Below are 27,015 nucleotides of genomic sequence, written 5' to 3' on the forward strand. Positions count from 1 at the left end.
GGGGGGGGGCAGTGCCAGATACAGAGTTGAATTTTGCAACTGTGGCCAGCTCCAGCGTGTGGTGTCCTGATAACCACAACCCATTCAGTTGACTCCATTTTACTTCTTTATCTACACAGGGTTCTATGAGAAGTGAGGAATGGGGGCCATGTACTATCTTGGCAGTCATCCCTGAGGACTTGGGGGGCTTGCCAGCTTGATCACTTCACATCACCACTTCTGCAACTTTGCTTAGCCTTGCCAACTTGTGATAGTCTTCAAAGTGGGGTGTGTTCACCCCTGTGGTGGGCAAAGAACATCTTTTGGAGTACCATAAAAAACACCTATTTTACATATGAATGTGTGTATACAAGTAAATATAAATAAGAGTTTTTATTTCAATATGCATAAGATTTTAATTCAGTATATAAATATTGCATATCCATATATGCTCATTTTATACATCCGTGCACATACACACACATACACACATTCTTTTTTTTTTTTTTTGCTAATGGAGAACCCAGTCAAAAAAATACTTTTTCAAAATTCTTTATACACTGGTCTCTTGAGCACCTCTCTTTACCAGAGGCACTGAGTATGCATTAACCTCAGCGCAGTTCATTTTAACCCTGAGGGATTCTGGGACATTCTATAGACGCCGCACTACACACCATGCTAGGGACCACGGGAGACACGAGAGTGACTGCAGTGCAGTTTCTACCTTTGTGGGATTTGCATTCAGCCTTTCATGGGACTTTTGTTGTTGTTGTTGATTTGGTAGAGAAATAGAAAACGTTCACCTGGTGTTCTTTAAAAAACCAACATAAAGAACAGAAGGGTACTTCAGCTGTCTATCGCTGCCACAGAAGAGAAAGGAAGCAATGGGAGAGAAAATGCAGGGCCAGCAAACAGGAAGGCTGGACCTGGGAGAAGCAGGCAGTGAAGGGTGAAGAGGGGCTGAACGAGGAGGTGTTCGGTGTGGAGAGGAAACACCAAGGCAGGAACAGGTGAGGCCAGCAATTCTCACAATGTGCCCTGTGCCATCTCTGGGTCTGCAAGGCCCAAACTGCTGTCATAGTAACATAGAGACACTGGTGGCCGTCTTTACTCTCATTGCTCATGAATATACAATAGGGTTTTCCAGAGCCTAGCTGACATGTAATAATGTATCAGATCGAATGCAGACACTGATTGGAGAAACTAGCTGTCTTCTAGTCATCTAAGTTGTGTGTGTGTGCACGCATGTTTTTAAGATTTTATTTTTAAGCAACTTCCACATGCAACGTGGGGCTTGAACTCACAACCCCAAGATCCAGAGTCACCTGCTCCACCGACCAAACCAACCAGGCGCCCCTATTAATCTAAGTTGTTGTTGTTGTTTTTTTTAATCTAAGTTTTAAATGTAAAACACCACAATTCTTCTTACTAATTTTGTTTCATTTTGTTTTGAAAACTATAGCTATATGTTCTTTAATGTTAACACGCAGTGGGCTTATTAATATGTTTAAGTGGATGAATAAATATTTAAAATGTTCTTCATTTTAATTTCTAATGCATACTGACAACTCACATAAAGACAAGGCCCTTGGGATCCTCAAGATTTCTAAGACTGTAAAGGCTCCTGAGAACAAAAAGTGTGAGAACAAGTGAGCTAAAGGATGGTCAGGAGGGCCAGGACCAGGGGGGTGGGCTGCTTTGAAAAGTAGGCAGCGAGATGAAGATCACATGTGTCAACAGTGCGATTTGGCATGGGTGTGCTCTGACGGGACCTATTTTCTACTTCTTGTCATGACGGTTTTATAGTAATGTTCTTCATTGTCTGCACTGATCCTTTTAAAATTGGATATTGAAACCATCTGCCCAAAGGGGGCTGTTCTGACTCTTTATTCCAGCGGTTTGAAATGAGTGGGGCAGTCCAAATGTTATGTATTCTACCCTGCCGTCCAGTGGGCACCGTTGTCCTTGTGAGGCAATTTTTATTTCAGAAAATAAGTCCATGTTAGTTTGAGTCTGTGAATTTGGAGACTACATTTTAAATTTTGAATACAATTATATATTTTTGGATACTTTCAGATTTACAGAAAAGTTGCAAAGATAGTACAGAGAGTTCCTGTATGTCCCTCACGCAGTGTTCCCCATTGGGAACACCTTACGTTACCGCGGCACATTTGCCAAACTAAGAAGCTGACATTAGTATATTACTATTATGTAAACTCCAGACTCTGTATAGGTTTCACCAGGTTTTCCACTAACGCTCTCTTCATGTTCCAGGATCTAACCCAGGGTACCGCACTGCTTTTAGTTGGTATATTATCCCACTATCCTCTACTCTGTGGTAGTTTCTCAGTCTTTCCTGTTTTTTTTTTGTTGTTTGTTTGTTTGTTTGTTTTTATGACCTTGACCATCATTAGGCATTTTGGCCTGGCAACCTGTAGAATGTCCTACAGTCTGGGATTATCTGTTGTTTTTCTCATGGTTAGACTGGGGTTATGGCTTTTAGAAGGTGCCACAGGGGTAAGTGCTTGTTCATCACATCCTATGAGGAGGTACATGACATCCACATAACATCACTGGGGATGTTAAACTTTCAACATTTGGTGAAGATAGCATGTGTCTGATTTCTCCCACTGTAAAGTTACTATTTTTTCCTTTTTCCTACTATATTCTTTGGGAAGGAGTCACTGTGTCTCAGCCTGCCCTCCAGGAGTAGAGAGTGGGAGCTAAGCTCCCATCTCTTGTAGAGGGGGAATGTTTATAGATAATAGTTGGAATTCTCCTGACAAAAAAGATTTGTCTCTTCTCTCCTTTTTATTTGTTTGTTCAACCAGGTAGTGCGTTTGTCAGGATTCTCCAGAGAAACAGAATGGATAAGATATATAAATAGATAGATAAGAGGAGATTTAGGATAGGAATTGGTACACACAATTATAGAAGCGAGAAGTGCCACAATGTGCCATGTGCAAGCCCGGAGATCTGGGAAAGCCAGTGATGTAATTTGTCCTAATCCAAAGGCCTGAGAACCACAGGGCTGATGCTGTAAGTCCCAGGCAGGGTCTGAACCAGGGGCACCAATGTCTGAGGGCACAAGAACATGGATGTTTCAGCCCAAGCAAAGAAAGTGAATTAGTCATTCATTGGCCTTTTTGTTCTTCGGGTCCTCAACTGATTGGATGATGCCCACCACATTGGCGAGGATGATGTTTCCTTGGTTTACTGATTCAAATGCCAATCTCTTCTGGAGATCCCTCACAGACACACCCAGATATAATGTTTCACCAGCTGTCTGGGCATCCTGTGGCCCAGTCAAGTTGATTCATAAAATTAACCATCACAGGTTAATCACCCTTTGTCAACTTGCAACCCATATGGATCTCCTTAAACCAAACTTAATCTCTAAGTAAAGACAATAACAAGGTCTTAATTCCACTTGACTTGATACAGCTATCCTGAATACAGCCCACACTACACTAATCCTTTCCCCAGAAGGGGAGGTAAAGTCCTTGGATGATGTTTATTCTTCTGATATTCTGTAACTTAAATATTATGATGTAACACTACTTAAATACTGATATAAAGTCAGTACATCTTATGTTATATGAGAAGAGAATAAGGAAGAAAGCGAAGATATTTGCTTAATATATGTCTATACACACAAACATAACAAAATAAAGAAGAAATACTCATGACAATTACAGTCCTTGTTTCTGTAAGTAGTCACGTGGTTGTAGGTGGTATTTATTATAACTACCTTCTTTCATGACCCATTTTATATTCCTTTGCCTTAAGCAAACATCTCAGTTGGCTATGGACCTTTCACCTGATAGAGTGACCCACCCTTTATTCCCGAAGGGTCTGGGCCATTAGTAGTCCTGCCTGGATTGGGTTGTAATTTTCCACTGACCTTCATTACAAGGCATTGTAATACTCAGAGACACCCAAAGGGATCTCCTGTATTGCAGACATATTCTTCCTTACTGTCACTGGGGAGCTGATTTCCCCCCTTTTTTAAAAAAATTTTATTTATTTACTTGATAGAGACAGACACAGCGAGAGAGGGAACACAAGCAGGGGGAGTGGGAGAGGGAGAAGCAGGCCTCCCGCCGAACAGGGAGCCCAACGCGGGGCTCAGCCCCGGGACCCTGGGATCATGACCTGAGCCGAAGGCAGATGCTTAATGACTGAGCCACCCAGGCCCCCCCAAATTCCCCTTGGTAGTCAGGATCAGTCACCCCAGCCAACACTGTAACTCCCTTCTTTGCCTTTTGATTCAGAGGCCTGAGGAACTGAAAGTGGCCAGGCAGCAGTCTTTATTTCCAGTTCAGTGGAATCATTGTTGTGTCTCCTAGTGGAAACATTCTTCCCTCTGGAACTAAGATCTTTAGGCTAGCAGAGAGTAAGGGTGTGGGAACAGGAACCAAAGTTTTGTTAATGGGTCCCTAAGTATAACTCCCATTTCCACCCCTTGATTCCTGGACTCATGAGTGCTGACTAGGAGAGAAATAGCTCCATATATTGGACCCTGATTCAGAGCATACACAGCTTTCTAGAGAATCTCGTCCTAGCCCTACATGATATTGCCACCTAGCTGGCTTTGTAATTGAATCTTCAGAAGGCTATTCCACAATTTTATCAAACCAGGGGCTTCAGGATAGTGGGGAACATGGTAAGATCAGTAAGTTTTCTGAACAGTGGCCCACTGCCATATTTTTTTGCAGTGAAGTGAGTTTCTTCATCATAAGCAATGCTATATGGAATACCTCAATGATGGATAAAGCATTCTGTAAGTATGGTAGTTTTGGCAGAAGCATTGTGCAGGGAAGGCAAATCTATATCCAGAGTATTTATTCTAGTAAGGACAAAATGCTGTCCAGATGGTTCTGCACAATAAGCAGACACTCACCCCAGGAGTGGTACCATACTGGGGCTCACTGTTGGTCTCTGCTGCTGGGTGGTGGTATCATACTGGGTACTCAGTGGTGTCTGTAGCCAGATCAGCTCACCAAGATGCTGAGCCCTTGCATAACCTCTGTCCCTGCCACCATAACCACTTTGTTCATTAGCCCAATGGGCAATGACAAGATGGCTTGGGAAGGAAGCCAGCTAGTGTCCATAGAATGGATCATCCTATCTACTTGATTGTTAAAATCCTCTTCTGCTGAGGTCATCCTTTGGTGAGCACTCACATGTGACACAAATATCTTCACATTTTTTGCCTATTCCTAGAGGTCTATCCACATACCTCTTCTTCAGATTTCTTTGATGCCAATTTTCTGATCATGTGCCTTCCAAGTCCTTGACCATCCAACTAAACCATTGGCTACAGCTTATGTGTTGATATATGATCAATGTCTGGCCGTTTCTTCTTCCAAGTGAAGTGTGCAACTAGGTGAATTGTTTGAAGTTCTGTTCACTGTCTTCCTTTCATGACTGTCCTTCAGGCCTGCCCCAAAGAGGGGCTGTAGTGCTTCAGCTGTCCACTTTCAGGGGGTGCCTGCGTATTGTGTGGAACCAGCTGTAAAATCAGACCCAAGTCTTTTACTCTGTCAGCTGACTGTAGGGAGCTCCCAGGAGGCCGGTGGTGCAAGCTGGGAGAGAGAAGGCAGTGCTTAAAGACTTAAACATGAGACTGGAAACAGTAAAACTCCTAGTAGAAAACAGGGAAAAGCTTCCTGACACTGATGTTGGCACTGATTTCATAGATATGACATCAAAAGCAAAGGCAGCAAAAACCAAAAATAAACCAGTGGGGCTACATCACACCAAAAAGCTTTTTCACAGCAAAGGAAACAATCAACAGAGTAAAAAGGCAACCTACAAAATGGGAGAAAATATTTGCAAACTATATATATGATAAGGAGCTAATTTCCAAACAAAATAAGGAACGCATACAACTCCCAACCAAAAAATTAACAACCTGATTAAAAAAATGAGCCTATGACTTGAAAAGACAATTCTCCAAGGAAAATATACAAATGGTCAATAGGTGTATGAAAAAAGGTCTTTTGTCATTAATCATCAGGGAAATGTAAATCAAAAGCACAATGAGATATCACCTCATACCTGTCAGGGTGGCTATTATTAAAAGAAGACAAAGGCCAACACATGTCGGCGAGGATGTGGAGAAACTGGAACACTTGCATGCTGCTGGTGGGAACGCAGACTGGTGCAGCCGCTATGGAAAACAGTATGGAGGCTTCACACATATGATCCAGCAATCCCACTTCTGGGTATATGTTTAAAAGAACTGAAACCAGGATCTCAAAGAGATATTAGCACTTCCATGGTTATGGGTATTCCGTGGGCAGCCCTAGTCACAATAACTAAGATGTGGAAACAACCTCAGTGTGTATCCACAAATGAATGGATAAAGGAAATGTGGTGTGTACCTACAATGGAATAGTAGTCAGCCTTAAAAAAAGAAGGAAATTCTGCAATACACAGCAATATGGATGAACCTTGAGGACACTTTGCTAAGTAAAATAAGCCAGACACAAAAAGATAAGTATTGCATGATTCCACTTATAGGAGGTACCTAAGATAGTAAAATTCATAAACATCAAAGACCAGAATGGTGGATACAGGGGCCAGAGGGGAGTCAGTAGTGCTTTTAAATCAAATCCGATGAGACAACCAATTCCAGAAACCCCAGAACTAGTTCAGAAAGTTCATTCTTAAAGTTCTGTTCTGTTTAGAACTACTTTCAGTACCAAAATCTTTATTCATCAAGGTCTCCTAGAGAGACAGAACAAATATACACACACGTATATATATATATATATTTAAAGATTTTATTTATCTGACAGAGAGAGAGAGAGGGCACAAGCAGGCAGAGCGGCAGGCAGAAGGAGAGGGAGAAGCAGGCTCTGTTGCAAGGAGCCCGATGCGGGGCTCGATCCCAGGACCCTAGGATCATGACCTGAGCCGAAGGCAGACAGTTAACCGACTGAGCCACCCAGGCACCCTGTGAACAAATAGGATATATATAGAGATCCAGATAAGAGATGTATTATAAGAATTGGCTCACACAGTTATGGAAGCAGACTAGTTGCACAATGTGCTGTCTGGAGGCTGGGATCCAGGGCAGCCAGTGGTATTCTTGTGAGGTCCAAGTCTGAAGGTCTGAAAATTGGGAGACTGATGATGTAAGTCCTGGTCTAGTTGCTAGCAGGCTGGGTCCGAGGACCCAGAAGGAGTCCCGCAGGACCAGCCAAGAGAGTCCCTGGCTGTGCACAGGATAGAAATCAAAGTTGAGCCAGCGGGAGGGGAAAGCAGAGTTTATTGAAAGTAGAGAGAAAGTACAAACAGAGCTTCTGGGAGACTCAGAAAGGAAAGGAGGAAATCTCGTCTTTGGTCAGGGTCTGGAGGTTTTTACTGAGGCTCGTGGTCTGGTGTACGTGTCCTCTCAGGCATCCAGGGACCAGTTAGTACAGAGACGAAAGCCCAGGTGTTGTTCTTGGGGGCAGGGGCCTTCGAGATATTTGCCTAGCGCTGGTGGTCTGGAGTATGCATACGAGAGCTTCATCCGGTCATTCTCACCTGGTTCTTCCTTAGGTACTATCTATTCTAAAGAAATCATTAACTCTGTGTTCCTTACAAGGAGGACATATTGTTTGCATTCTGAGGCATGTATAAAGTGGGGGTGCAGGCCCTAGCAAGAAGAGAAGCAGGAAAAGGAGCAAAAAGCAGGTTTTTATGGAGTTCTTCAGTTTCCCTATTTCAGTCTGAGTCCAAAAGCCTGAGAACCAGGAATTCTCATGTCCAAGGGTAGGAGAAAGTGGATGTCTCAGCCCCAGCAGAGAGAGCAAATTTGCCCTTCCTCCACCTTTTGCTCGAGTCGGGCCCTCAGTGGATTGGAGGATGCCCACCCACAGATGAGGGCAATCTTCTTTACTCAGTCTACCCATTCAAATGCCAATCTCACAGACACATCCAGAAATAATGTTTACCAGCTATCTGGGCTTAGCCCAGTCTTGTTGACACACAAAATTAAACAAAACATTATGGGCTTGTATATTTATTTTATAGCTTGGGATATACCATGCTATTTATTTTGTTGCTCAAATTGTTTCAGCCTTGCCCACTGGGAGCTTTTTTAGATTGATTCCTGTGTCCCTTAGACATGCCCCCAACCTTTTGTATTTTGAGTGCTTCTTTACTTTCTGATTCCACAAGATGCTTTAGGCATATTTTTAATTTTCCCTGTCCTGGTCTTAAATCAGCTTTTTTCCTGGTCCCTTTTGCTGGAGAATGTGTTTAGACAACAAGATCTGGGCACTGGGTATGCCTGTTGCTATTGGGATGTTGATGCAGGTTGGCCAGGTCCGAGACCCCACAGGGTGTCCCGCAGGACCAGCTGGGAGGGCCTTGGCTTTGCACAGGATAGAAATCAAATGTGAGCCAAGAGGAAAGGGGAGCAGTTTATTGAAGACATAGAGAGAGCAGATACAGATAAGACCTCTGGGAGAGTCGGAAAGGAAAGGAGAGTGAGTTTCATCTTTGCTTGGAGTCTGGGGTTTTTATTGGGGATGGTGGTCTGGTGCAGTGTCTTCTCAGGCATCTGGGAACAAAGATGAGTGTTTAGGTGTCCTCCATAGGTCACTTATGCCCTGAAGCCAGGGGTTTTGATGAGTTAGTGGTCTTGGAAAATGTTCATGATGACCCCACCTGGTCACTCCTTAGATGCTATATACTGTGCTGGAAGTCTCCAAAGAAATCATGAATTCCTTGGCCTTTATAAGGAGGCCATACATTATCTGTTCTATAAGGTGTGTGTAAGGTGGGGGTGTAGGTCCTAGCAAGAGAAGAAGCAGAAAAAGGAGCAAAAAAGTATTTTTTCATGGGGTCCCTTTAGTTTCCTTGTCTCAGTGTCATTGCTTGTGACATAACAGAGCTATGTATATATACTAACAAATAATACACACATACACACACATATATAGAAACATCTGTAATTATTTCTGTATTTATACATCTGTATATATATTAAGCTAAATGTGATGAATACCCTTCATATGTACTTATCGTCTTTTTGAGCCCATAGGCCAGATGTAGTAACTTGCTTTTCTTCTCTTTGCAGATTTCAGATAGTCCTCTATTTTATATGTGCCTTCCAGAACATCTCTTGTGGTATCCACTACTTGGCATCTGTGTTCATGACAGTGTCCCCCTACCATACCTGCCGGCCTCCGGGCAACGTGAGTCAGGTTCTTTTCCACAATGTCTCTAGTTGGAGGTTGGAGGACATCTGGATCCTGTTTTTCACAGGCCATGAAGATCAGATTATAGTGCAGCTACAGAACGGTGAGGTCTGGGAGCTCACAAGTTGTCACCGATTCCGGAGGGATGAAAAGTCTGGTTTGAACTCTGATTATAATGGCCGGAAGAGCAGCTTTCCTTGTTTGGATGGCTACATCTATGACAAGAGCAAGTGGGACAGCACCGTGGTGACTCAGTGGGATCTGGTGTGTAACCGAGAATGGTTTGCAAAGATGATCCAGCCCGTATTTATGTTGGGAGTCCTGCTGGGAGCAATGATTTTTGGCTACCTTTCTGACAGGTAAAATGAAGTATTTAGGTTTGTTGCATCAGTGTAAGGTTCATTTTCCTCTCTGGTTTTCTTAGAGGTCAGGAAATTATGTTCAAAACTTTAGTCATGTTCATACCTCCCATTAAATACCTACCTCTTTGCTGATTGTGTTTAGGGATACACAAAAAACATAGTGGGTAGAGCATGGGTTCTGAAGACAGCCTACCTGGTTCAGATCCTGGTTTCTGCACTTACTAGTCATGAGCCCTGAGAAAATGGCATAACCTGTGTTTCAGAAACTAGTTTGTAAACTGGTGATGAAAAGAATAGCACTCACTTCAAAGGGTTATTGCAAAATTAATGCAGAAAAAGTATGTTGGACATATAACCACTCAATAAATACTGGTTATTATTTGAATATATATATATATATATTTAAATAAACTCGCTTTTTAATAGATGTAACCTGGTTCTAAGCAGTAATATCTATGAAATTGTGGATTTGATACACTAGCCATATTTTCTTTAAAAATACACATTAAAATGGATACATAGCACTTAAATAAAGCAAAGTTCATCTCTGTGTGGACATGGACTGCGCTTTAAGTACCTGTGCTAACACACAGAGATGAATTTATTTGGTCCCCATAGTTGTGAATTTCACAGGCATGTGCTGGGCCCTGGGAACCTGAAGGCAACAGCTTAGGTCAAAATCCCTGCCCTTGGGGTATGCTAGTCTAATGGGGCTAACAAATGTCCAAAATAAAAATAATGGCTTTATTGTGGCTGGGGCCATACTAGAAGTGAAAGCCAATGGAGGCAAAGTCTATGGAGGCCTAAAGGGAGGAGTGCCCAGGTCTCCCCACCTCTAACTCACATCCCATGAGGTGCCGTTTGAGGAATGAAATTAGAGAAGTGGAGTCTAGTTATTATTTGGTGGCTGAAGTTATGTTTCTATGATTAAGAATCTTCTGTTCCATAGCTGCCTTCCTGGTAGTTGTGTGGAAGGTGTGGAAATTAGGTCAGTCAAAGCCAAAACACATGATTAAAAGGCACCATGAGTGAGAGTCAGCAAAAGCAGCCTTTATGCACAAAGACTTCAAATACTAGAATTGTCAGGCATAGGTAATAAATTTACTATGTTTACTGCTCTTAAAGGAATAGAAGACAAGCTTAAAATTATTGATAAAAATCTGGAAATTGTATTTTATTAAAAATTTATTTATTAAAATTAAAAAAAAACAAACACTTTCTTTCTTTCTTTCTTTCTTTCTTTCTTTCTTTCTTTCTTTCTTTCTTTCATTCAGTAAGCTCTATGCCCAACATGGGGCTTGAACTCATGACCCCAAGATCAAGAGTCTCATGCTCTACCAACTGAACCAGCCAGGCACCTCCTGGAAATTTTTTTTTTTAAGATTTTATTTATTTATTCGACAGAGAGAGACAGCTAGAGAGGGAACACAAACAGGGGGAGTGGGAGAGGGAGATGCAGGCTTCCTGTGGACCAGGGAGCCCGATGTGGGGCTCAATCCCAGGACCCTGGGATCATGACCTGAGCCGAAGGCAGATGCTTAACGACTGAGCCACCCAGGCGCCCCTGGAAATTGTATTTTAAAATGATGTAAAATTGAGGAATAACTGCCTAGAACATCTAGAAATACAAACCAAAATAAGTGACTGACAAATTCCTGGGTAGTTTTAACAACCCATTATATAAAAGTAAAGAAAGAATGAGTAAAATGCATGAGAGCTCAGAAAAACTTATTAATAATAAACATCAGAGAGACAGATGGAAAATATGAGAGATTAAAATTCATGAAGGCAGAGGTGTAAGGTCTGAAATACACTTAATATTAGAAACTAATCAATGGAATTTACCACATTAACAGATTAGAGGACAAAACTCATATTAGCAACTCAATAAATATAGGAAAAACATTTGATAAATTTCAAAATTCATTCATGACAAAAACTAAAAGTAGAAGAATGTCCTTAACCTGATAACAGGTATCTACAAAAAGATCTACCATGAACATATAAACTGTGAAATGTCAAAAGGTTTTCCTTTGGAATCAGGAATATATAAAGATGTATGAAACACTGCTTCTGCTTAGTTTTGTACTGGAGATTCTAGTACTATAAAGTGAAACAGAGAAAGAAGAGAGGGAGAAGCAGAGGGAGGGAGAAAGTCATAAGCAGAAAGAAGACAAAAAGTCATTATTTTTAGCCATTACAATTCTGTCTGAAGAAAATCCGGCAGATGAATTGTTAGAATTAATGAACTTACATGTAATGAGGTTGCTGGATATGTTATCAATACATATAAATTTAATTATTTTATATCTACTAGTAGTAAATATAAAAATTAAAAAGTGCCATTGCAGAGTCCAGAAATAAAGTCACACTTATATAGTCAATTAATCTATAACAAAGGAGGCAAGAATATATCATGGGGAAAAGACAGTCTCTTCAATAAATAGTGCTGGGAAAACTGGACAGCTACATGCAAAAGAATGGAACTGGACCACTTTCTTACATCATACACAAAAACAAACTCAAAATGGATCAAAAGCCTAAATATGAGACCTGCAGGGCGCCTGGGTGGCTCAGTCGTTGAGCGTCTGCCTTCGGCTCAGGTCATGATCCCAGGGTCCTGGGATCGAGCCCCACATTGGGCTCCCTGCTCAGCAGGAAGCCTGCCTCTCCCTCTCCCACTCCCCCTGCTTGTGTTCCCTCTCTCGCTGTGTCTCTCTGTCAAATAAATAAATAAAATCTTAAAAAAAAAATAAATATGAGACCTGAAACCATGAAACGCACAGAAGAAAACAGGCAGTAATCTCTTTGACATTGGCCTTAGCAACATTTTTCTAGAGATGTCTCCTCAGGCAAGGGAAGCAAAAGCAAAAATAAATTATTAGGGCTGCCCCGAAATAAAAAGCTTTTGCACAGTGAAGGAAACCATCAACAGAACGAAAAGGCAGTCTAGTGAATGGGAGAAGGTATTCGCAAATGATATATACATAAGGGGTTAGTATTCAAAAGCTATAAAGAACTTAATACAACTCAACATCAAAAAAACAATCTGATTAAAAAAATGGGCAGAAGACATGAGTAGACATTTTCCCAAAGAAGACATGCAGATGGCCAACAGATACATGAGAAGATGCTCAACATCACTAAATGCAAATCAAAACCACAATATCACCTTGCCCGTGTCAGAATGGCTAAAATAAAAAAAAAGAAGACAAGAAATAACAAGTATTGGTGAAGATGTAGAGAAAAAGGCACCCTTGTGCACTGTTAGTGGGAATGTAAATTGGTACAATCACTGTGGAAAAATAGATGGAAGTTCCTCAAAAAATTAAAAATAGAAATACCACATGATCCAGTAATTCCATTACTATTTACCCAAAGAAAATGAAAACACTAATTTGAAAAGATATTTGCATTTCTATGTTTATTGTAGCATTATTTCCAATAGTCAAGATATGGAAACAGCCTAAGTGTCCACTGATAGATGAATGGATAAAGAAGTTGTGATATATAAATATATATTAATATAATATATTTTATTTATTATCATTAACATATTACATATAAAATGTTATTTATTATATATTAATAAATTGTAATAAAATGCAATATGTTAAAAATATATAACATAACATAATATTAATAATTATATAATTACATAAAAATATGTAATATAAATAAAAACAAAAATTAATAAAAATATAAATATGCAATAAATACTATATAATAACTAATAATATAGACTAAAACAATAAATATTAATAAAAATAATATTAATAAATTATAATACAATGTATAATATGATATATAATATATATGATATATATAGTATTATATAGCTGAATAATATTCCAGCCATGAAAAAGAACAAGAACTTGCCATTTGCAACAACATGGATGGACCTGGAGGGTATTGTGCTAAGTGAAATAAATCAAAGAAAGTCAAATATCAGATGATTTCACTTATATGTGGAATCTAAAAAACAAAACAGATGAACAAACAAACAAAAAAACAGGACTAGACCAGTAAATACAGAAAACAAACTGATGGTTGCCAGAGGGGAGATGGTTGGGGGATGGGTGAAAAGAATGAAGGGGAATGGGAGATACAGGTTTCCAGTTATGAAATGAATAAGTCATGGGGATAAAAGGTACAGCACAGGGAATATAGTCAATGGTATTGTAATAACGTTGTGTGGGACAGATGGTAGCTACACTTGTGGTGAGTATAGCATAATGTATAGAGTTGTTGAATCACTGTGTTGTACATTTGAAACTCATGTAACAGATGTCAACTATACTTCAATTTAAAAAAAGTTAAAAAAATGCCATTGCAAAAACCTAAAAATATAAAATATGTATGGATAAATCAATCAAAAAGTGTATAAGCACTTTATGGAGAAAATGACAAACTTCAAGAATCAAATCATTAAGATAAATAGATGTATCATTAGACAAACAGTTGATAGTTCCTTAGGGGACCCTGAAAGAGAGTAGTTCAATTATAGATATAACTATGGAGCAAATAAGGCATCGAACATCAGCAGGAAAAGGATTAATAAATGGTGCTGGGATACTTGTATAGCTATATAGAAGAAAATACAACTGGTGTCCCTTCCTCACACCTTATAGTACAAACATCAGAAGGATTAAAATCCAGAAGGATTAAAGGTACATACGTGAAAGGAAAAACTATATAACTTTAGAAAGATAATAGGGGAGAATATTTTCAGAACCTAATTGAAGGAAGGAAAGATCTTTATTAAGACACAAAAAGCACTAAATTTGACTTCACTAGAATTGATGTCCATGAAAAGACACCATTAAGAGAAGAAAGACAATCAGGAGAGAAAAAGAGAGACAGAATATTTGCTTTACATATAACTAAAAGATTAGAATCCAGATTACTTAAAGGACTTTTATATCAATAGGAAAAAGACAACCCAATAGAAAACTGGGAAAAAGATTTGAAGTCACTTCATAAAAGAGAAAATCCAAATGGCTAATGGAAAGATGAAAAGGGTGTCAATGATCTATAATCATACCATATATTTTTGACCAGTTTCAAAAGTAGAAATTCTTGTAATGCCAAGTGTTGGTGAGGATATGAGATAATAGGATCTCTCGCCCTGCTGGTGTGAATGCAAATTGAGAATGCAAATCAGGAAAACTTTGAAGAATGGTTTCTCATTATATAGAAAAGTTGGTGATGGGCACAGCTCACATGTCCTGGGGCTTGGACCCTGGAGATGCCCCTGCACGTGTCCACATGGGTATGTGCATCAAAAAGCTCCTATAGCATTATTGCTACCAGCCTGGCCATGCAAGCAACCCAAATGTACTTCAGCCATATTGTAGACACACATATTGCAATATTTCTTGCTGTGGGATGTGCGGCCATGCAATGAATGATTCGTAGCTACACAAACAACAGAGATGAATCTCCAAAAATAGGACTGAGTAAAAGAAGCAAGACACAGAATAATACATACAGTACTGTTCGATGATAGAAAGTTAAAAAACTAGCAAAAGTAACCTATCTTGTTTAGGGCTGCCTATAAATGTGGTAAAATGGAATGAAAAGTAAGGAACTGATGGTTGCCAAAATTAGGATAGTGGTCTCTCCAAAAAGGGGGCAAGGAGTTTGGGGTTTGGAATCACAAAGGGAGGTGTGAGAAGCTATTGGGAGGGTGGCAATGATCTCTTTCTTACTTTGGGTTGTGATTTCATAGATGTTTGAGTCTTTATTATTCTCCAAATACATATGTATTTTTATGCATTCTTATGTATGTATGACATATCATAATAAAAAAGCAAAGAAATAAGACCTGATCCCATCCTTATGGAGCTAACAGTAGAGGAGAAAGACTTTTAAATAGATAATTTCAATGAAATGTGAGAAATGCTTTTAAAATAATAACAATTCACATTTATGCACCATTTACTATGCACCAGGTACTGTTTTAAATGTCTTGTGTATTATCTCATTTAATTATTTAAAGACATCTAGGAGGTAGGCACTATTGGCACTATTTTAAGTACCGGTGCAGAAAAGGAGGCTCGGAAAGTTTATCTGGAGAGTAAGCAGTGGAGCTGGGACTTGAACCCAGGCCTGAACACCTGATTACTACATTGCATTGTCTCTTCATTTCTGCCTCAAAACCCCGGAGGATGGTCAGAAAAGGCTGCACATTTGACCTGAGTTTTAAATGCTCACTAGGGAAGGCTTTCTAAAGGGGAAGGAACAATTTCCTGTCATGAGAGAGGCTGGCACGTGCAGGGAATTGTGGGGAGGCCCATTTGGCAGAAGCATAGGATGGATAAAAGAAGTGAAGCAAAACTACACCTGGGATTGTTTTTATTTCTGGGAAGTGTGGGAGGGGGGTGCGCTGGTGCGACATGAGGAGGGCTGGTTGGGAGGCCGTTGGGATGAGAGATGTAGGAAATGGTGAAGGCCCAAATGAAGGCAGGAGAGACAGAGAGGGAACGATGGACACATATCCCCCCTCCTCTTCCTTACCAGTCCTGGGTTGGGAAGTCCTCTGGGGGATCACCCAGGGTGATCATGTGTGTCTATTAGTGGCTTAGGTAGAGGCCTCTCCGCCGAAAGACTGGCCTCTTGCATGTGTTAACTCATAACTTCCCCCCAATAAATGAATGAATAGCAGCAATCAATACATACGCTATTAAATACATAGGTAATACTCATCTTTCGTGAATTGGAGTGGATGCTTCAACTGTTATAACACTACTTTGCTTGTCCCGCTGTGCCATTCTTATTTTTCAGGCTAGGAAGACGGCTCGTCTTGTGGTCCACAAGCGCTGGCATATTTTTCTTTGGCATAGCAGCGGCTTTCTCATCTGATTATTACAGCTTCATGATCGCACGCTTTCTTCTAGCCATGGTGAGTTGTGTGTGTGCTTTTTAAAAAAAAAACCTCATTAACTCTCCTGCAGTGTTTTCATATCGAGCCTAACTGTCTTAGTTTGGGTCATTTCGAATGTGGGGAGAGAGGGCAAGGACTCATCTTTGTTCGTGCCCCTGAGAAGTCTTTCTGTGGAAAAGCAGTGCCCTGTGTTTACAATGAAACTCATTAACATGCAAAATGGTTGCTTACTAGGCAGAGACTTTTTGTTTGACTCCATGCTTGGCACGTGGTCCACATTCCACAATTACTAAGGCATTATTTCATTTCTGAGCAATTCTAGCAGCCGAGTCAGGCCCTGTATGCATGAGCCGTAGGTGTGTTGTTAAGAAAGTCGTTTGTATACAGTGCAGTCGGAATGAAAACAAGAAAGCACTGGGCTTTTCTGTTGCGAGGAACAAAGAAATAGAGGGAAAAGGGCATGAGTTTGAATACCAGCCTTGTCATATTTTGGCTTTTTCACTGTGTGGCCTTGGGCAAACACGGTGTTCTCTTCAAGCCTTAGTTTCTAAGCTGTAAACTGTAGAAAATACTACTTGCTTCACTGGGTTGTTATCAGGAGCCAGTGAGATTAAAGTTAACATGCACGGTAGGGCACCTGACATGACATAGGCCGTCCTTCCGGTGGGGACTATCATTGTAAGTGGACCAGCCAGTGACGAAGTGTCCCCACACTTGGGGACAGGGTCCAAGCTGCCAAATGACAGCAGCAGTGCATCCTGTTGGAGGTCACCGGTCAAGGATAGTGGAGTGAAGTTTCTATCTGTGGGAGGAACTTGTGACCTTGCTAAACTCAGGGACGGTTATGCATCCCCATTCACCAGGACGTACGTATGAGCCAAGATTCTGGGGAGAGGCCAAGGACTGCAATCTCAGGAGAGGTCCCAGCCCTCACAGAGCAGTCTGGTGTGTTCAGTTTTGGAGTCCTCACTGATGGCTGGACAGGGTTCCTAGGAAGCCACACGGATGGCCAGGGATAGGGACATTGCATAAAAAGAAAAAAATTGGGGAGAATTGGAGGTGTAGCCCCTTTAAAAAAAAGTAATTATATATATTTAGGAAGGTAAAGAGTTTTTAATACAAAAGATAACAAGCAGCAGTCTGTGTCCACTGAAGACAGAATGAGAGGAAATGGCTCTGTGACTGCAGAATGAGATTTGATGAGCCCTTGGTGGGAATGATGGTTCAATGGAGGCACAGGGATGGGGAGAGTGTGAAGGTCCTCTTTTGGAAGGCTTAAGAGGATGCATTCTGAAAATATCTGTTTCAGTCTTGCAAATACCATGTGTTTATTTCCAGAACTGAGAAAATGAGACAGCCACTCATTGAATACATTTGTAAATGTGGCCTTAATTTTCTGTCTTTGATTTTCATGAGAAATGTAGTTAGGGTTGAATTCTGAGTAGGGAAGATGCAGGCAGACTCATTTACTCAACACATTTATTAGAATCTGCCCACAGAGTGTAATGCTAAGTAAACCAGACCAGACTGTTTCAATAACCCTACAGTGTAGTGAGAAGGCAAGACACTGATGGGCCATTTTGGAAAATACAATGTTGACAATGGAGGCGTGACAGTGGCGGGGAGGGGATCTTAAGTTGGGAGAGTGGAGAGTCTGGAGAATTAGGGGCTTTTTAGTGAGGAATGGGTAAGAGAAGAATGTTCCAGGTAGGGACAGCAAGTAAGAAGGCCCTAAGATGAGAAGGAATTGAAGGTCTGGATGTCTGGAGAATAGAGAGGAGGTAAAACACCTTGATGAGGCTGAAGGGATGGGGATGATTAGCCAGGCCTTGGAGGATGATCAAGAGTTTGCTTGATTTCCTAGAGGCAATGGGAATGTCCTGGAGGGGTTCAGGCAGGGGCGAAGTGGATGTTCTGGCTGCTATGTGGGGGTGGGGTCAGGGGAGATGTGAAGAACAGTGTTCTCAGTGGAGGTGACAGGTGTGAATGAATCCAAGGAGCGTTTTGGAATTACAGAGTTGTGGACGGCTTGACTGAACCTGGTGACAGAAGTAACCAATAGGAAGTGGGAGTGAGCTCAGGATTACTATGGGAAAAAAAAAAAAAAAACCTGCCAGGGACTGATGTTACCGCTTAACGTAATGGGGGAAATCTGTAGTATTTGGCGGTCCTCACCATCTTTGTTTGTGTACTGTAACAACAGCAAACATTACCAAACAACTAGATTCTTGGGTGTGGGAGTCCTCATTAGCAGGGCTCATTATCTGAGTCTTGCAATTATAAGGTTGTATGGAGAAGTGAAAGCTGTTGTCACAAAAATATTAAACTGAACATTAATGCAGTAGAGGCCCCACCACCCACATCCCTGTTTACTACTCGTGTCATGCTCTCTGTCACAGGAAATCGCTTGTAGGTTAGCCTCTTCGTGACTCTCCGATGCAAGGAGAAATTGCAGGTCTTACAAAAGATGTTTGATTACAAAAAGTCTTTGAGAGCAACGGGGAAACTAAATCATCCTACCCAAATCCCTGGGCCAGTTGGGATGTGGTAGAGCTAGACCAGCTAACTTTTGAAGAAATGAACATCCACAAGGATAATGACATGATGAGCCTTCAAAAGAATATGATTTGAATATCAAAGGATTAAGAGAGGCCTTTGGCTCTTGAATAATTTTGCAAAAATTAACTTTATGATTTGTGTTACAGAAGTCAAATGTGAAATACTCTTGTAGGAAAAATTCTAATCCTTTCATCATCCCCCCGCCACAAAAAAATCCATCATTTGATTCATTCTTTGTTTATTCCAAGAATGATCACATATCACTATTATAGTCTACATTTTGTTAAAGATAAGCTTATTTTCAAAATAAAGTTACTTTCCCCAATTTTTTAAAATTGTGGTAAAATACACATAACATAAAATTTACCATTTTAACCATTTTTAAGTATACATTTCAGTGATATTAAGTACATTCATACTGTTGTGCAACCATAGTCACTATCCATCTCCAGAACTCTTTTAATTTTGCAAAACTGAAACTCTATACCCATTAAACACTCTCATTTCCTCCTCCCCCCAGCCCCTAGCAACCATATTCTACATTCTATCTCTATGATTTCCACTACACTATGTAACTCATATAAGTGGAATCATACAGTATTTTATCTTTTTGTGATTGGCTTATTTCACTTAGTATAATGTCCTTAAAGTTCATGCGTGTTGTAGCATGTGTCAGAATTTCCTTCCTTTTTAAGGCTGAATAATAGTCCATTATCTGGATAGACCACATTTTGCTTGTCTATCCATCTGTCTGTGGATGCTTGCGTTGCTTCCACATTTTAGCCATTGTGAATAATGCTGTTACAAACATGGGTGTACAAGTATTTCTTTGAGGGCTCGTTTTCAATTATTTTGAGTATATATCCAAAGTGGGACTGCTGAATCTTATGGTAATTCTATTTTTAGTTTTTTGGGGGAATCCCCGTGCTGTTTCCCATAACAGCTGTATCATTTTATATTCCCACCAATAGTGCACAAGAGTTCCAGTTTCTCTATATCCTTGTCAACACTTGTTATTTTCTATTGTTGTTTTTTTTTTTAATAGTGGCCATCCTAATGGCTATGAGGTGGTATCTCAACATGGTTTTGATTTGCATTTCCCTAATGGTTAGTGATGTTGAGCATCTTTTCTGTGCTTATTGGCCATTCGTATATCTTTTTGGAAAAATCCAAATTCTTTGCTCATTTTGAATTGGATTGTTTGCTTTGTTGTTGAGTTTCAGGAGTGTTCTATATATGCTGGATATTAATTTCTTATCAGATATATGATTTGTAAATATGTCATTCCACAAGTTGCCTTTTCACTCTGTTGGTAGTCTCCTTTGATGCACAGAAGTTTCTAATTTCCATGAAGCCCAGTTTGTTTATTTTCTCTTTTGTTGCTTGTTAAAATAAAGTTTCAATCAATCTTTTTCTTCACATTAGATATCATTATTTTTTGCCCCCATTTAACAATTTAGGATTTAATAATAAGGACCTCTTATCTATAGAGTAATTGGTATGCATGTTTACAGTTACATTAACTGAGAAAGAAAGGCTCACTACAGAGGAATCCTTACCTGAAGCAAAAGGCAGCGCCTAACGTATATCATACATGTCCTCTCATCTATATCATATATAGCCTCTCGAGTCTAGCCGTTCAGGGCGGCGAGGGTGGGGGAAGGATGAAAAGAACCATTTAAAGAAGAAGGATGGATTGGATTAAATGCCATTTTCGAAATGTGGTAAGGGTTTCAGAAAACAATTTTTGTCATTTTCTTTCTTGCCTATGTGTGATATGCAGAGAGATCAGACCCCTGAGCAGTTGTAAATGTGACCTTAAATCTGGACCACCCTCCCTGCTTTGTTTTTCAGTCTGGAAGTGGCTATCTCGTGGTGGTGTTTGTCTATGTGACGGAATTTATTGGCATGAAGTCTCGGACGTGGGCATGCATCCAGATGCATTCCTTTTTTGCCATTGGAACAATGGTGGTGGCTTTGACAGGCTACTTTGTCAGGACCTGGTGGACCTATCAGATAGTCCTCTCCACAGTGACTGTCCCCGTTGTCGCGTGCTGTTGGATACTCCCAGAGACACCTTTTTGGCTTCTCTCAGAGGGAAGATATGAAGAAGCACAAAGAGTAGTTGATACAATGGCCAAGTGGAATAGGGCAAGCTCTTGTAAACTGTCAGAACTTTTGTCACTAGATCTAAATGGTCCTGTTGGTAATGCACCCTTTGAAGTTAAGAAGCACAACCTATTAGATCTGTTTTATGACTGGAATGTTGGAACAAGGACATTTATTGTTTGGCTGATTTGGTTCACTGGGTGTTTGGGATTCTACTTCTTCTCCTTGAATTCTGTTAATTTAGGAGGCAATGAATATTTAAACCTCTTCCTCATGGGTAAGTAGTTAAATTATATTTAAGCGTAGCAATGAGGTGATGTTTCCACCGTGTTTTTCTTGTGTTTTTATTGTCTTTTCTCTACCAGGAACAATACTGCCAACTATATTATTACAGTCTCTTTTAGTGTTATTATGCTGGAACACAGGTATATATTTTCTTTTAAAACAATGCCAACAGTCAGAAGAATTTAGTTCCTCCTTCCTTTTCTGCCTCTGCTCCTTGCTTGCTTCCTTCCTGTAAGCCCACCCCCATCTCAGAACTCTCTTTGAGAGGTGATGTCTATAATATCTGGCTTGTACTCTTTTAGATCTCTTTCTATGCATTTTCATACATTTGTGCAGAGAAAGAGATCATTCTCTTTGTCGGTAACTATTGTTCTTTGTAAGTGGCTTTCCTTTTAAAATTTAATACGTCTTGGAGATCTTCTGGTATCTTTCTACCTTCAAAAGCCCCTAATTTAGAAATTGCAGTCAGTAAGATCACTTAAATCCATGCAACTATAATTTCATTGTCGTGCTTCTTTCATTTTAGTGGCAGGTTAAAATGGCCCCAGATACTGACGTCTTGAGGCGTGACTCTGATGGCCAACCAAATTCACACCAAACATGAGAGAAATATTAGAAATCGATATCTGTCCATCTAGTCTTAACTCCTGGTCATTTTCACAAAGGCTGACTGCATTTGCTATTATCCTCAGAAAAATCTTGCTCTTACATTTTTACACGTAGATAGCATCCCTTCTCATTAAAGTGCTCTGATGGCACATCTGTTTTTATTATAGCTCAGCAGGAATTACCAGAGAAGTCATTTTAAGAAAAAATAAAATACCGTTATTCTCTTTTTGGGCAAACCAACAAGTTTGCAGAGTCCATCTTGGCTTCAAACCCATTCTAGATGTCAGTTTGAGAAATGATGTGGTGTTCCTACAACAGAGCAGGAGGTGACGGGAGGACCGAGTGGGGTGGGGTGTGACGTGGGGAAGCTTTGGGAAGTTGGAGTCTTAGATCTTTATGACATAGTTTCTTTGTTTTAATGAAGATATAAATTCTCAAGAAACTGGGACATCTCATAAATATAAAAATGTGTCTAAGATAAATATACATGGTTTTCTATTCCCTACTGTCTTGGATTTTTCATGTTATTCCCCTTCCCAGAAGTCCTCTTGCTGACAGGCGCTTCCAGTCAACATTTCTATGCTGTGACATTTTGGAACGAGTTTTTCTCTCCTGAGACGGGTTGGGGCTGGTGGGGATTTCAGCCCAGGTTTTGTGCCACTTTCAAGTGATAAATGCTTCAGCAGCTTCAAGACATACCCTTGGGGTTATGTGGGGATAGGAGGGGAACTGGGTCTGGGTGATTGGAGATTCTGTATTATAGAGTGAAGAAAGTAATGGCAGACTGTCCGAATCCAAAGAGGTGTGGGCCTCATTGCTTGCACCATTTCTATCCCAGACACAGTCACACCAAAAATTAGATGGGGTATCAGTATCCTGAAGCGACAACTCAAGAAAAACCAGTGTAGGATACTTTAAATGTCTCTACAGCCATTTCACAGTGGTTGCCCTGCTTGGCTAGACCCCAGGAAGTTGGTTGGTGGCCCAGCACCCAGTCCTGAGGCACGGAGGGAGGCAGTGGGGGAGGGAGGCTTCAAGAAAGGAGTTGTGCCTCCTGAAGACCTTGCTTCCAGTCCCTGAGGTGTCCCTTACTCATTCGGCTCAAAACATTTACTCTCCATTGTAAAGTGGGGACATGAAGCCGGGCTTACTCCCATGCGATTCTTTTGAGGGTCATGACCCTGGGCCTTGAAAAGTGCTTGATAAACTCTTAAAAATAAAAATAAAATAAAATAAAAAAAAGAGTAGAGTAAGAGATATATACCCTGATCTGGCCCGAAAGCATGGACCTTACCACTGCAGGGTCCGTGCAAGGGAGCATTTCCTTCAGAGCTGACTATTTTCCATGTCGATGAAAGGGAGCAAGACCAGCTCTCAAAGGCAGCTCGGAATGTTCTTTTTTGCCTTTGCCTGAGCCACTTTTTTTTTTTTTTTTTTTTGAGCAGCAGCTGTGTACATTTCTGATGTACTCCTGAGAATGTTCACCGGGAGTATAGGTGTCTACCCCTATGATGTGTTCAGCAGCTGTGGGAGACAGAGAGGCGGACCAGTCTCTCCAGGTGCTTGCAGCATTCTGCAGCTGGATGGGCAAGGGCAGGTCTCTCCTGAGCAGTGGGGGCGGGGCGCACCCTGAGATTTAGGCAAGCTGCAGATGGGGGGAGAACTCCAGACTGAATTACATGGAAGATCTGGCCTGGTAGACCATGGCAGTTTCCTAAAGGAGATGGTTGGGGTTGCTCAGTTTGGCCAAAAGATCTTCTTGCTTGCTTCCTGTTTCATTCTGGCTGGTAGACATAGAGCTTTTTGGCTCTGGATCTCACTTTGGTTTTTCAAGAGAAGGGCTTTTAAGTCAGTTATGGACTTGGAGATCCAGCTCTTTACTTTTGTGGTGGGGCAGGAAAAAGAGGCCCGAGGCAGTTTCTGTTCTGTAGGGGATTCATCTTAGATTTTTAGATGTTTACTTTTAGATTTAAAAATCCATCACGCATTATCATTAGTTTGTGTACTTAGCCGACAGTGAATTTTCTACTTCAGTTCCTAACTTTGAAGTTACTGATGTAGAATTTTCTCTCGTTCTGCCAAGTGCGAGAAACCAAAGATCAGAAATTATCAATGTCATCTATGAATTTACTCATGTATTCATCCAATAGGCCTGTCTTCTGGGCCCCATGTTGTATACTGGGGAGCTCACAGCCTAGTGGGTGGCAAGATCCCCGGGACAGGTGATAAGTGCCAGGTGGATTGAGGGAGCGCTAGTGCACTTAACAGGACATGTCCTCTTCATCCCAGGGAGTTTATTTATTTATTTATTTATTTATTAAGATTTTATTTATTTATTTGACAGAGAGAGAAACAGCGAGAGCAGGAACACAAGCAGGGGGAGTGGGAGAGGGAGAAGCAGGCTTCCCGCCGAGCAGGGAGCCTGATGTGGGGCTCGAACCCAGGACGCTGGGACCATGACCTGAGCTGAAGGCAGACGCTTAACGACTGAGCCACCCAGTCGCCCCCCTCTTCACTCCAGGGAGTTTAAAAGGGGTCGGGCTTGTAAGGCAGGTGTTGTGTAGCTCTTAGGGGCTCCTGGAAGTGGGAAGAGGGCTGATCATTCCTTTTGGGTGGTGGGTTAGAAGGCGAGGTCCCCTTGTGCGGTTGGCTGCCATGGCTTATAGAGAGCCCTTTTGCTCAATGACAGGTGCAGTGGAAATTCCTGCCTACGTCTTCATATGCTGGGGGATGGACAGTATAGGGAGAAGAAACATTCTGGCCTTCTCCCTTATCTCAGGAGCACTGCTCTGTGGTGTGGTTATGGTGATCCCCAAGGTGAGTTATTTTTATGTTTTACTGAAGGCATGGTTAGTTAGTTATACTATGACAATAAGGATGAAGATCAATTCAGACATATGGACAGAGTATATACATAATATTTTAAAATATTTTTTTAAAAACTGTTCTTTCCCTGTGATGTAAGTAATACATGTTCATTATAAAAAAAATTAAGGAAAAAAGTGTTTTCTTTTTTTAAAAAGCCCATAATCCCACTTCCCAGGGATGACCAATGTTGTATTTTGTAAACACAATGGTCCTGAATGAGGAAAGTTGATCGTGTTTTCCAGTGATTATTATTATCTTAAACATTCGTTCATTCAGCAAATATGTATCCAGCATCTGTGATGTGCCAGGTGTTGTCCTAAGTGCTGAAGACACACAGTGAATCAAGTTTCTATAAGTATGAAGAAAAACAAAACAGGATGAGGGATGGAGAATGTGTGTGTGTGTGTGTGTGTGTGTAACACATGTGTTTATTTTATCCAGGGTGATGATCGAGGATGGTGTGCCTCTCAGAGAAGGTGACAGTTGATTAGAAACCTGAAGGAGGGAGGAAGCCAATAGAGACATCTGAAGGATACAAGGAGTTTTATATTCAGGACTGTTTCCATTTAAATAGTCTTGTTTTTCGTTGCAGTGGATTAGTTGTTTCCAATTTTGAGTATGCCTAAATCCCTCAAGGAGCTTGTTCTTAAAAATGCAGTTTCCTACTGAGAAATACTGCCATAAACTACTGAACCCACTTTCCCATTCCTATATTTTCCTATATTCCTATGTAACTCTTGCATCCAGAAGTGCGCCTCCTCTTTCTCCCCCCAAAATGTTATCAGACCCTGTGTTTTCATTCTTGATTTGGAAAATATGGTCACTCTAACAATACTTTAAAATACTTTCTATAATTTTCTCTAGGTTTATATAATTATTCAGTAATAGTATCTCACCATTTAGAGCAAGGCATGTTAAGTTTTGCATATTGTTTGAAATTTACTTTAACCAGTGACTTCTTTTTATAGTAATACTTCACTTAATTCTCAAGGTTGGCAAATCATATGTTTTATGTAACTGAGATTTCCAGCTGATTGATGCACAACTAATATGAATGCAGTAAAACTACTCAGGGCCAGGGGGTTTGCTGCCAATTTGAGGGAACTTCATCCATACCTCTTTTTGTTTGTTTTTAAAGTGGTTTACAGGTATACTAGTTGAGTTGATGGCAGCTGTCTCTGAAGCTAGCTGGTGAATATTTAGGGGAACCCCAGAACCTTTGAGTTCGATAGTGGTTAAGCCCCTGTGATAATGGGGAAAACAGGAGAGTAGCTGATGGGGATTTCTAGAAACACGGCACTAACTCTTAACCACAAATTTCTTCCTTCTAATGAAGTTTCTCCCCAAATGGCAGAGTCAACACCCTTCAGTGTTTTTCAAGTTACATTAATTCATTCAACAAACACTGTCTACAACAGATACTGTCAACAGATTCATCCAACAAACACGCAGGAATCAGGATGACAAGGTGACATTGGTTGCTTTATTAGAGACATCATCGAGTCCCAGGGACTTCACATAATAGATATTTATTTCTTGCTCATAGAAAGTTTGATGTGGGTGTACCTGGTTGGTAGTGGTGGGAGTGGTGAGGGGGTGTTTGGCTCCACGGAGTCATTCAGGGGTTCAGGTTGACAAAGGGGCTGCCATCCTCAACACACGAACTGCAGTGTCCCCTGGGTCTCCACATCCAGCGGGCAGACAGGAGAGGAGAGGAAAGATGGAATGCGGGAGGCCTATGTGAGCCACAGCTGGACGTGGAGCACATCAGGGACAGCAGAAACTGAGTTGGAGTTGTGGAGAAGTATCCCTGTTGAGGTGCATTGACCAAAAAAAAAAAAAAAATCTGTTTTAATAGCTCAGTTATCACTTTCCAATTATTTTCTGAAAATAATTTATAAGCTAGAGGATTACTGTCACAAAGGGCCCAATTTGTTTTTATGGCTCTTTGATTCATTCTGCTTGGATCAATTCCAGAAGGAGTGGGTCGATTACTACTGGAACCGGCACCATCTGGGCGTGTCTCACTTCATAGCCGTCTCTGCAAATGGCTTTTCTAATTGGGTCATTTGACATCTCCAAGGCTGGAGGGGAGGCACAATTAAACTTTTCTCTAAATTTCAGGGAGATGAAAAGCTTTTACAGACTATGAGTAGAG

General features: G+C 40.8%; 1 protein-coding gene across 3 annotated transcripts in view; it reads left to right on the forward strand.

The window, feature by feature from the left end:
* SLC22A16 (solute carrier family 22 member 16) overlaps positions 1 to 27,015 on the forward strand; it is a 41,011-nt gene that overhangs the window by 6,430 nt on the left and 7,566 nt on the right. For 2 of the 3 annotated variants that reach the window (XM_032408074.1, XM_032408075.1), the window contains exons 2-5: positions 9,059 to 9,538; positions 16,328 to 16,445; positions 20,841 to 21,372; positions 24,679 to 24,806. In XM_032408074.1, the coding sequence (XP_032263965.1) occupies positions 9,059 to 9,538; positions 16,328 to 16,445; positions 20,841 to 21,372; positions 24,679 to 24,806 (1,258 nt within the window). Of the gene's footprint in view, positions 1 to 9,058; positions 9,539 to 16,327; positions 16,446 to 20,840; positions 21,373 to 24,678; positions 26,326 to 27,015 lie in introns of all 3 variants that reach the window. The other variant, XR_004300000.1, reaches the window with a different exon arrangement.

The sequence above is a fragment of the Phoca vitulina genome, unplaced genomic scaffold, assembly GCF_004348235.1.
Source record: "Phoca vitulina isolate PV1807 unplaced genomic scaffold, GSC_HSeal_1.0 scaffold9, whole genome shotgun sequence".
Lineage (NCBI taxonomy): Eukaryota > Metazoa > Chordata > Mammalia > Carnivora > Phocidae > Phoca > Phoca vitulina.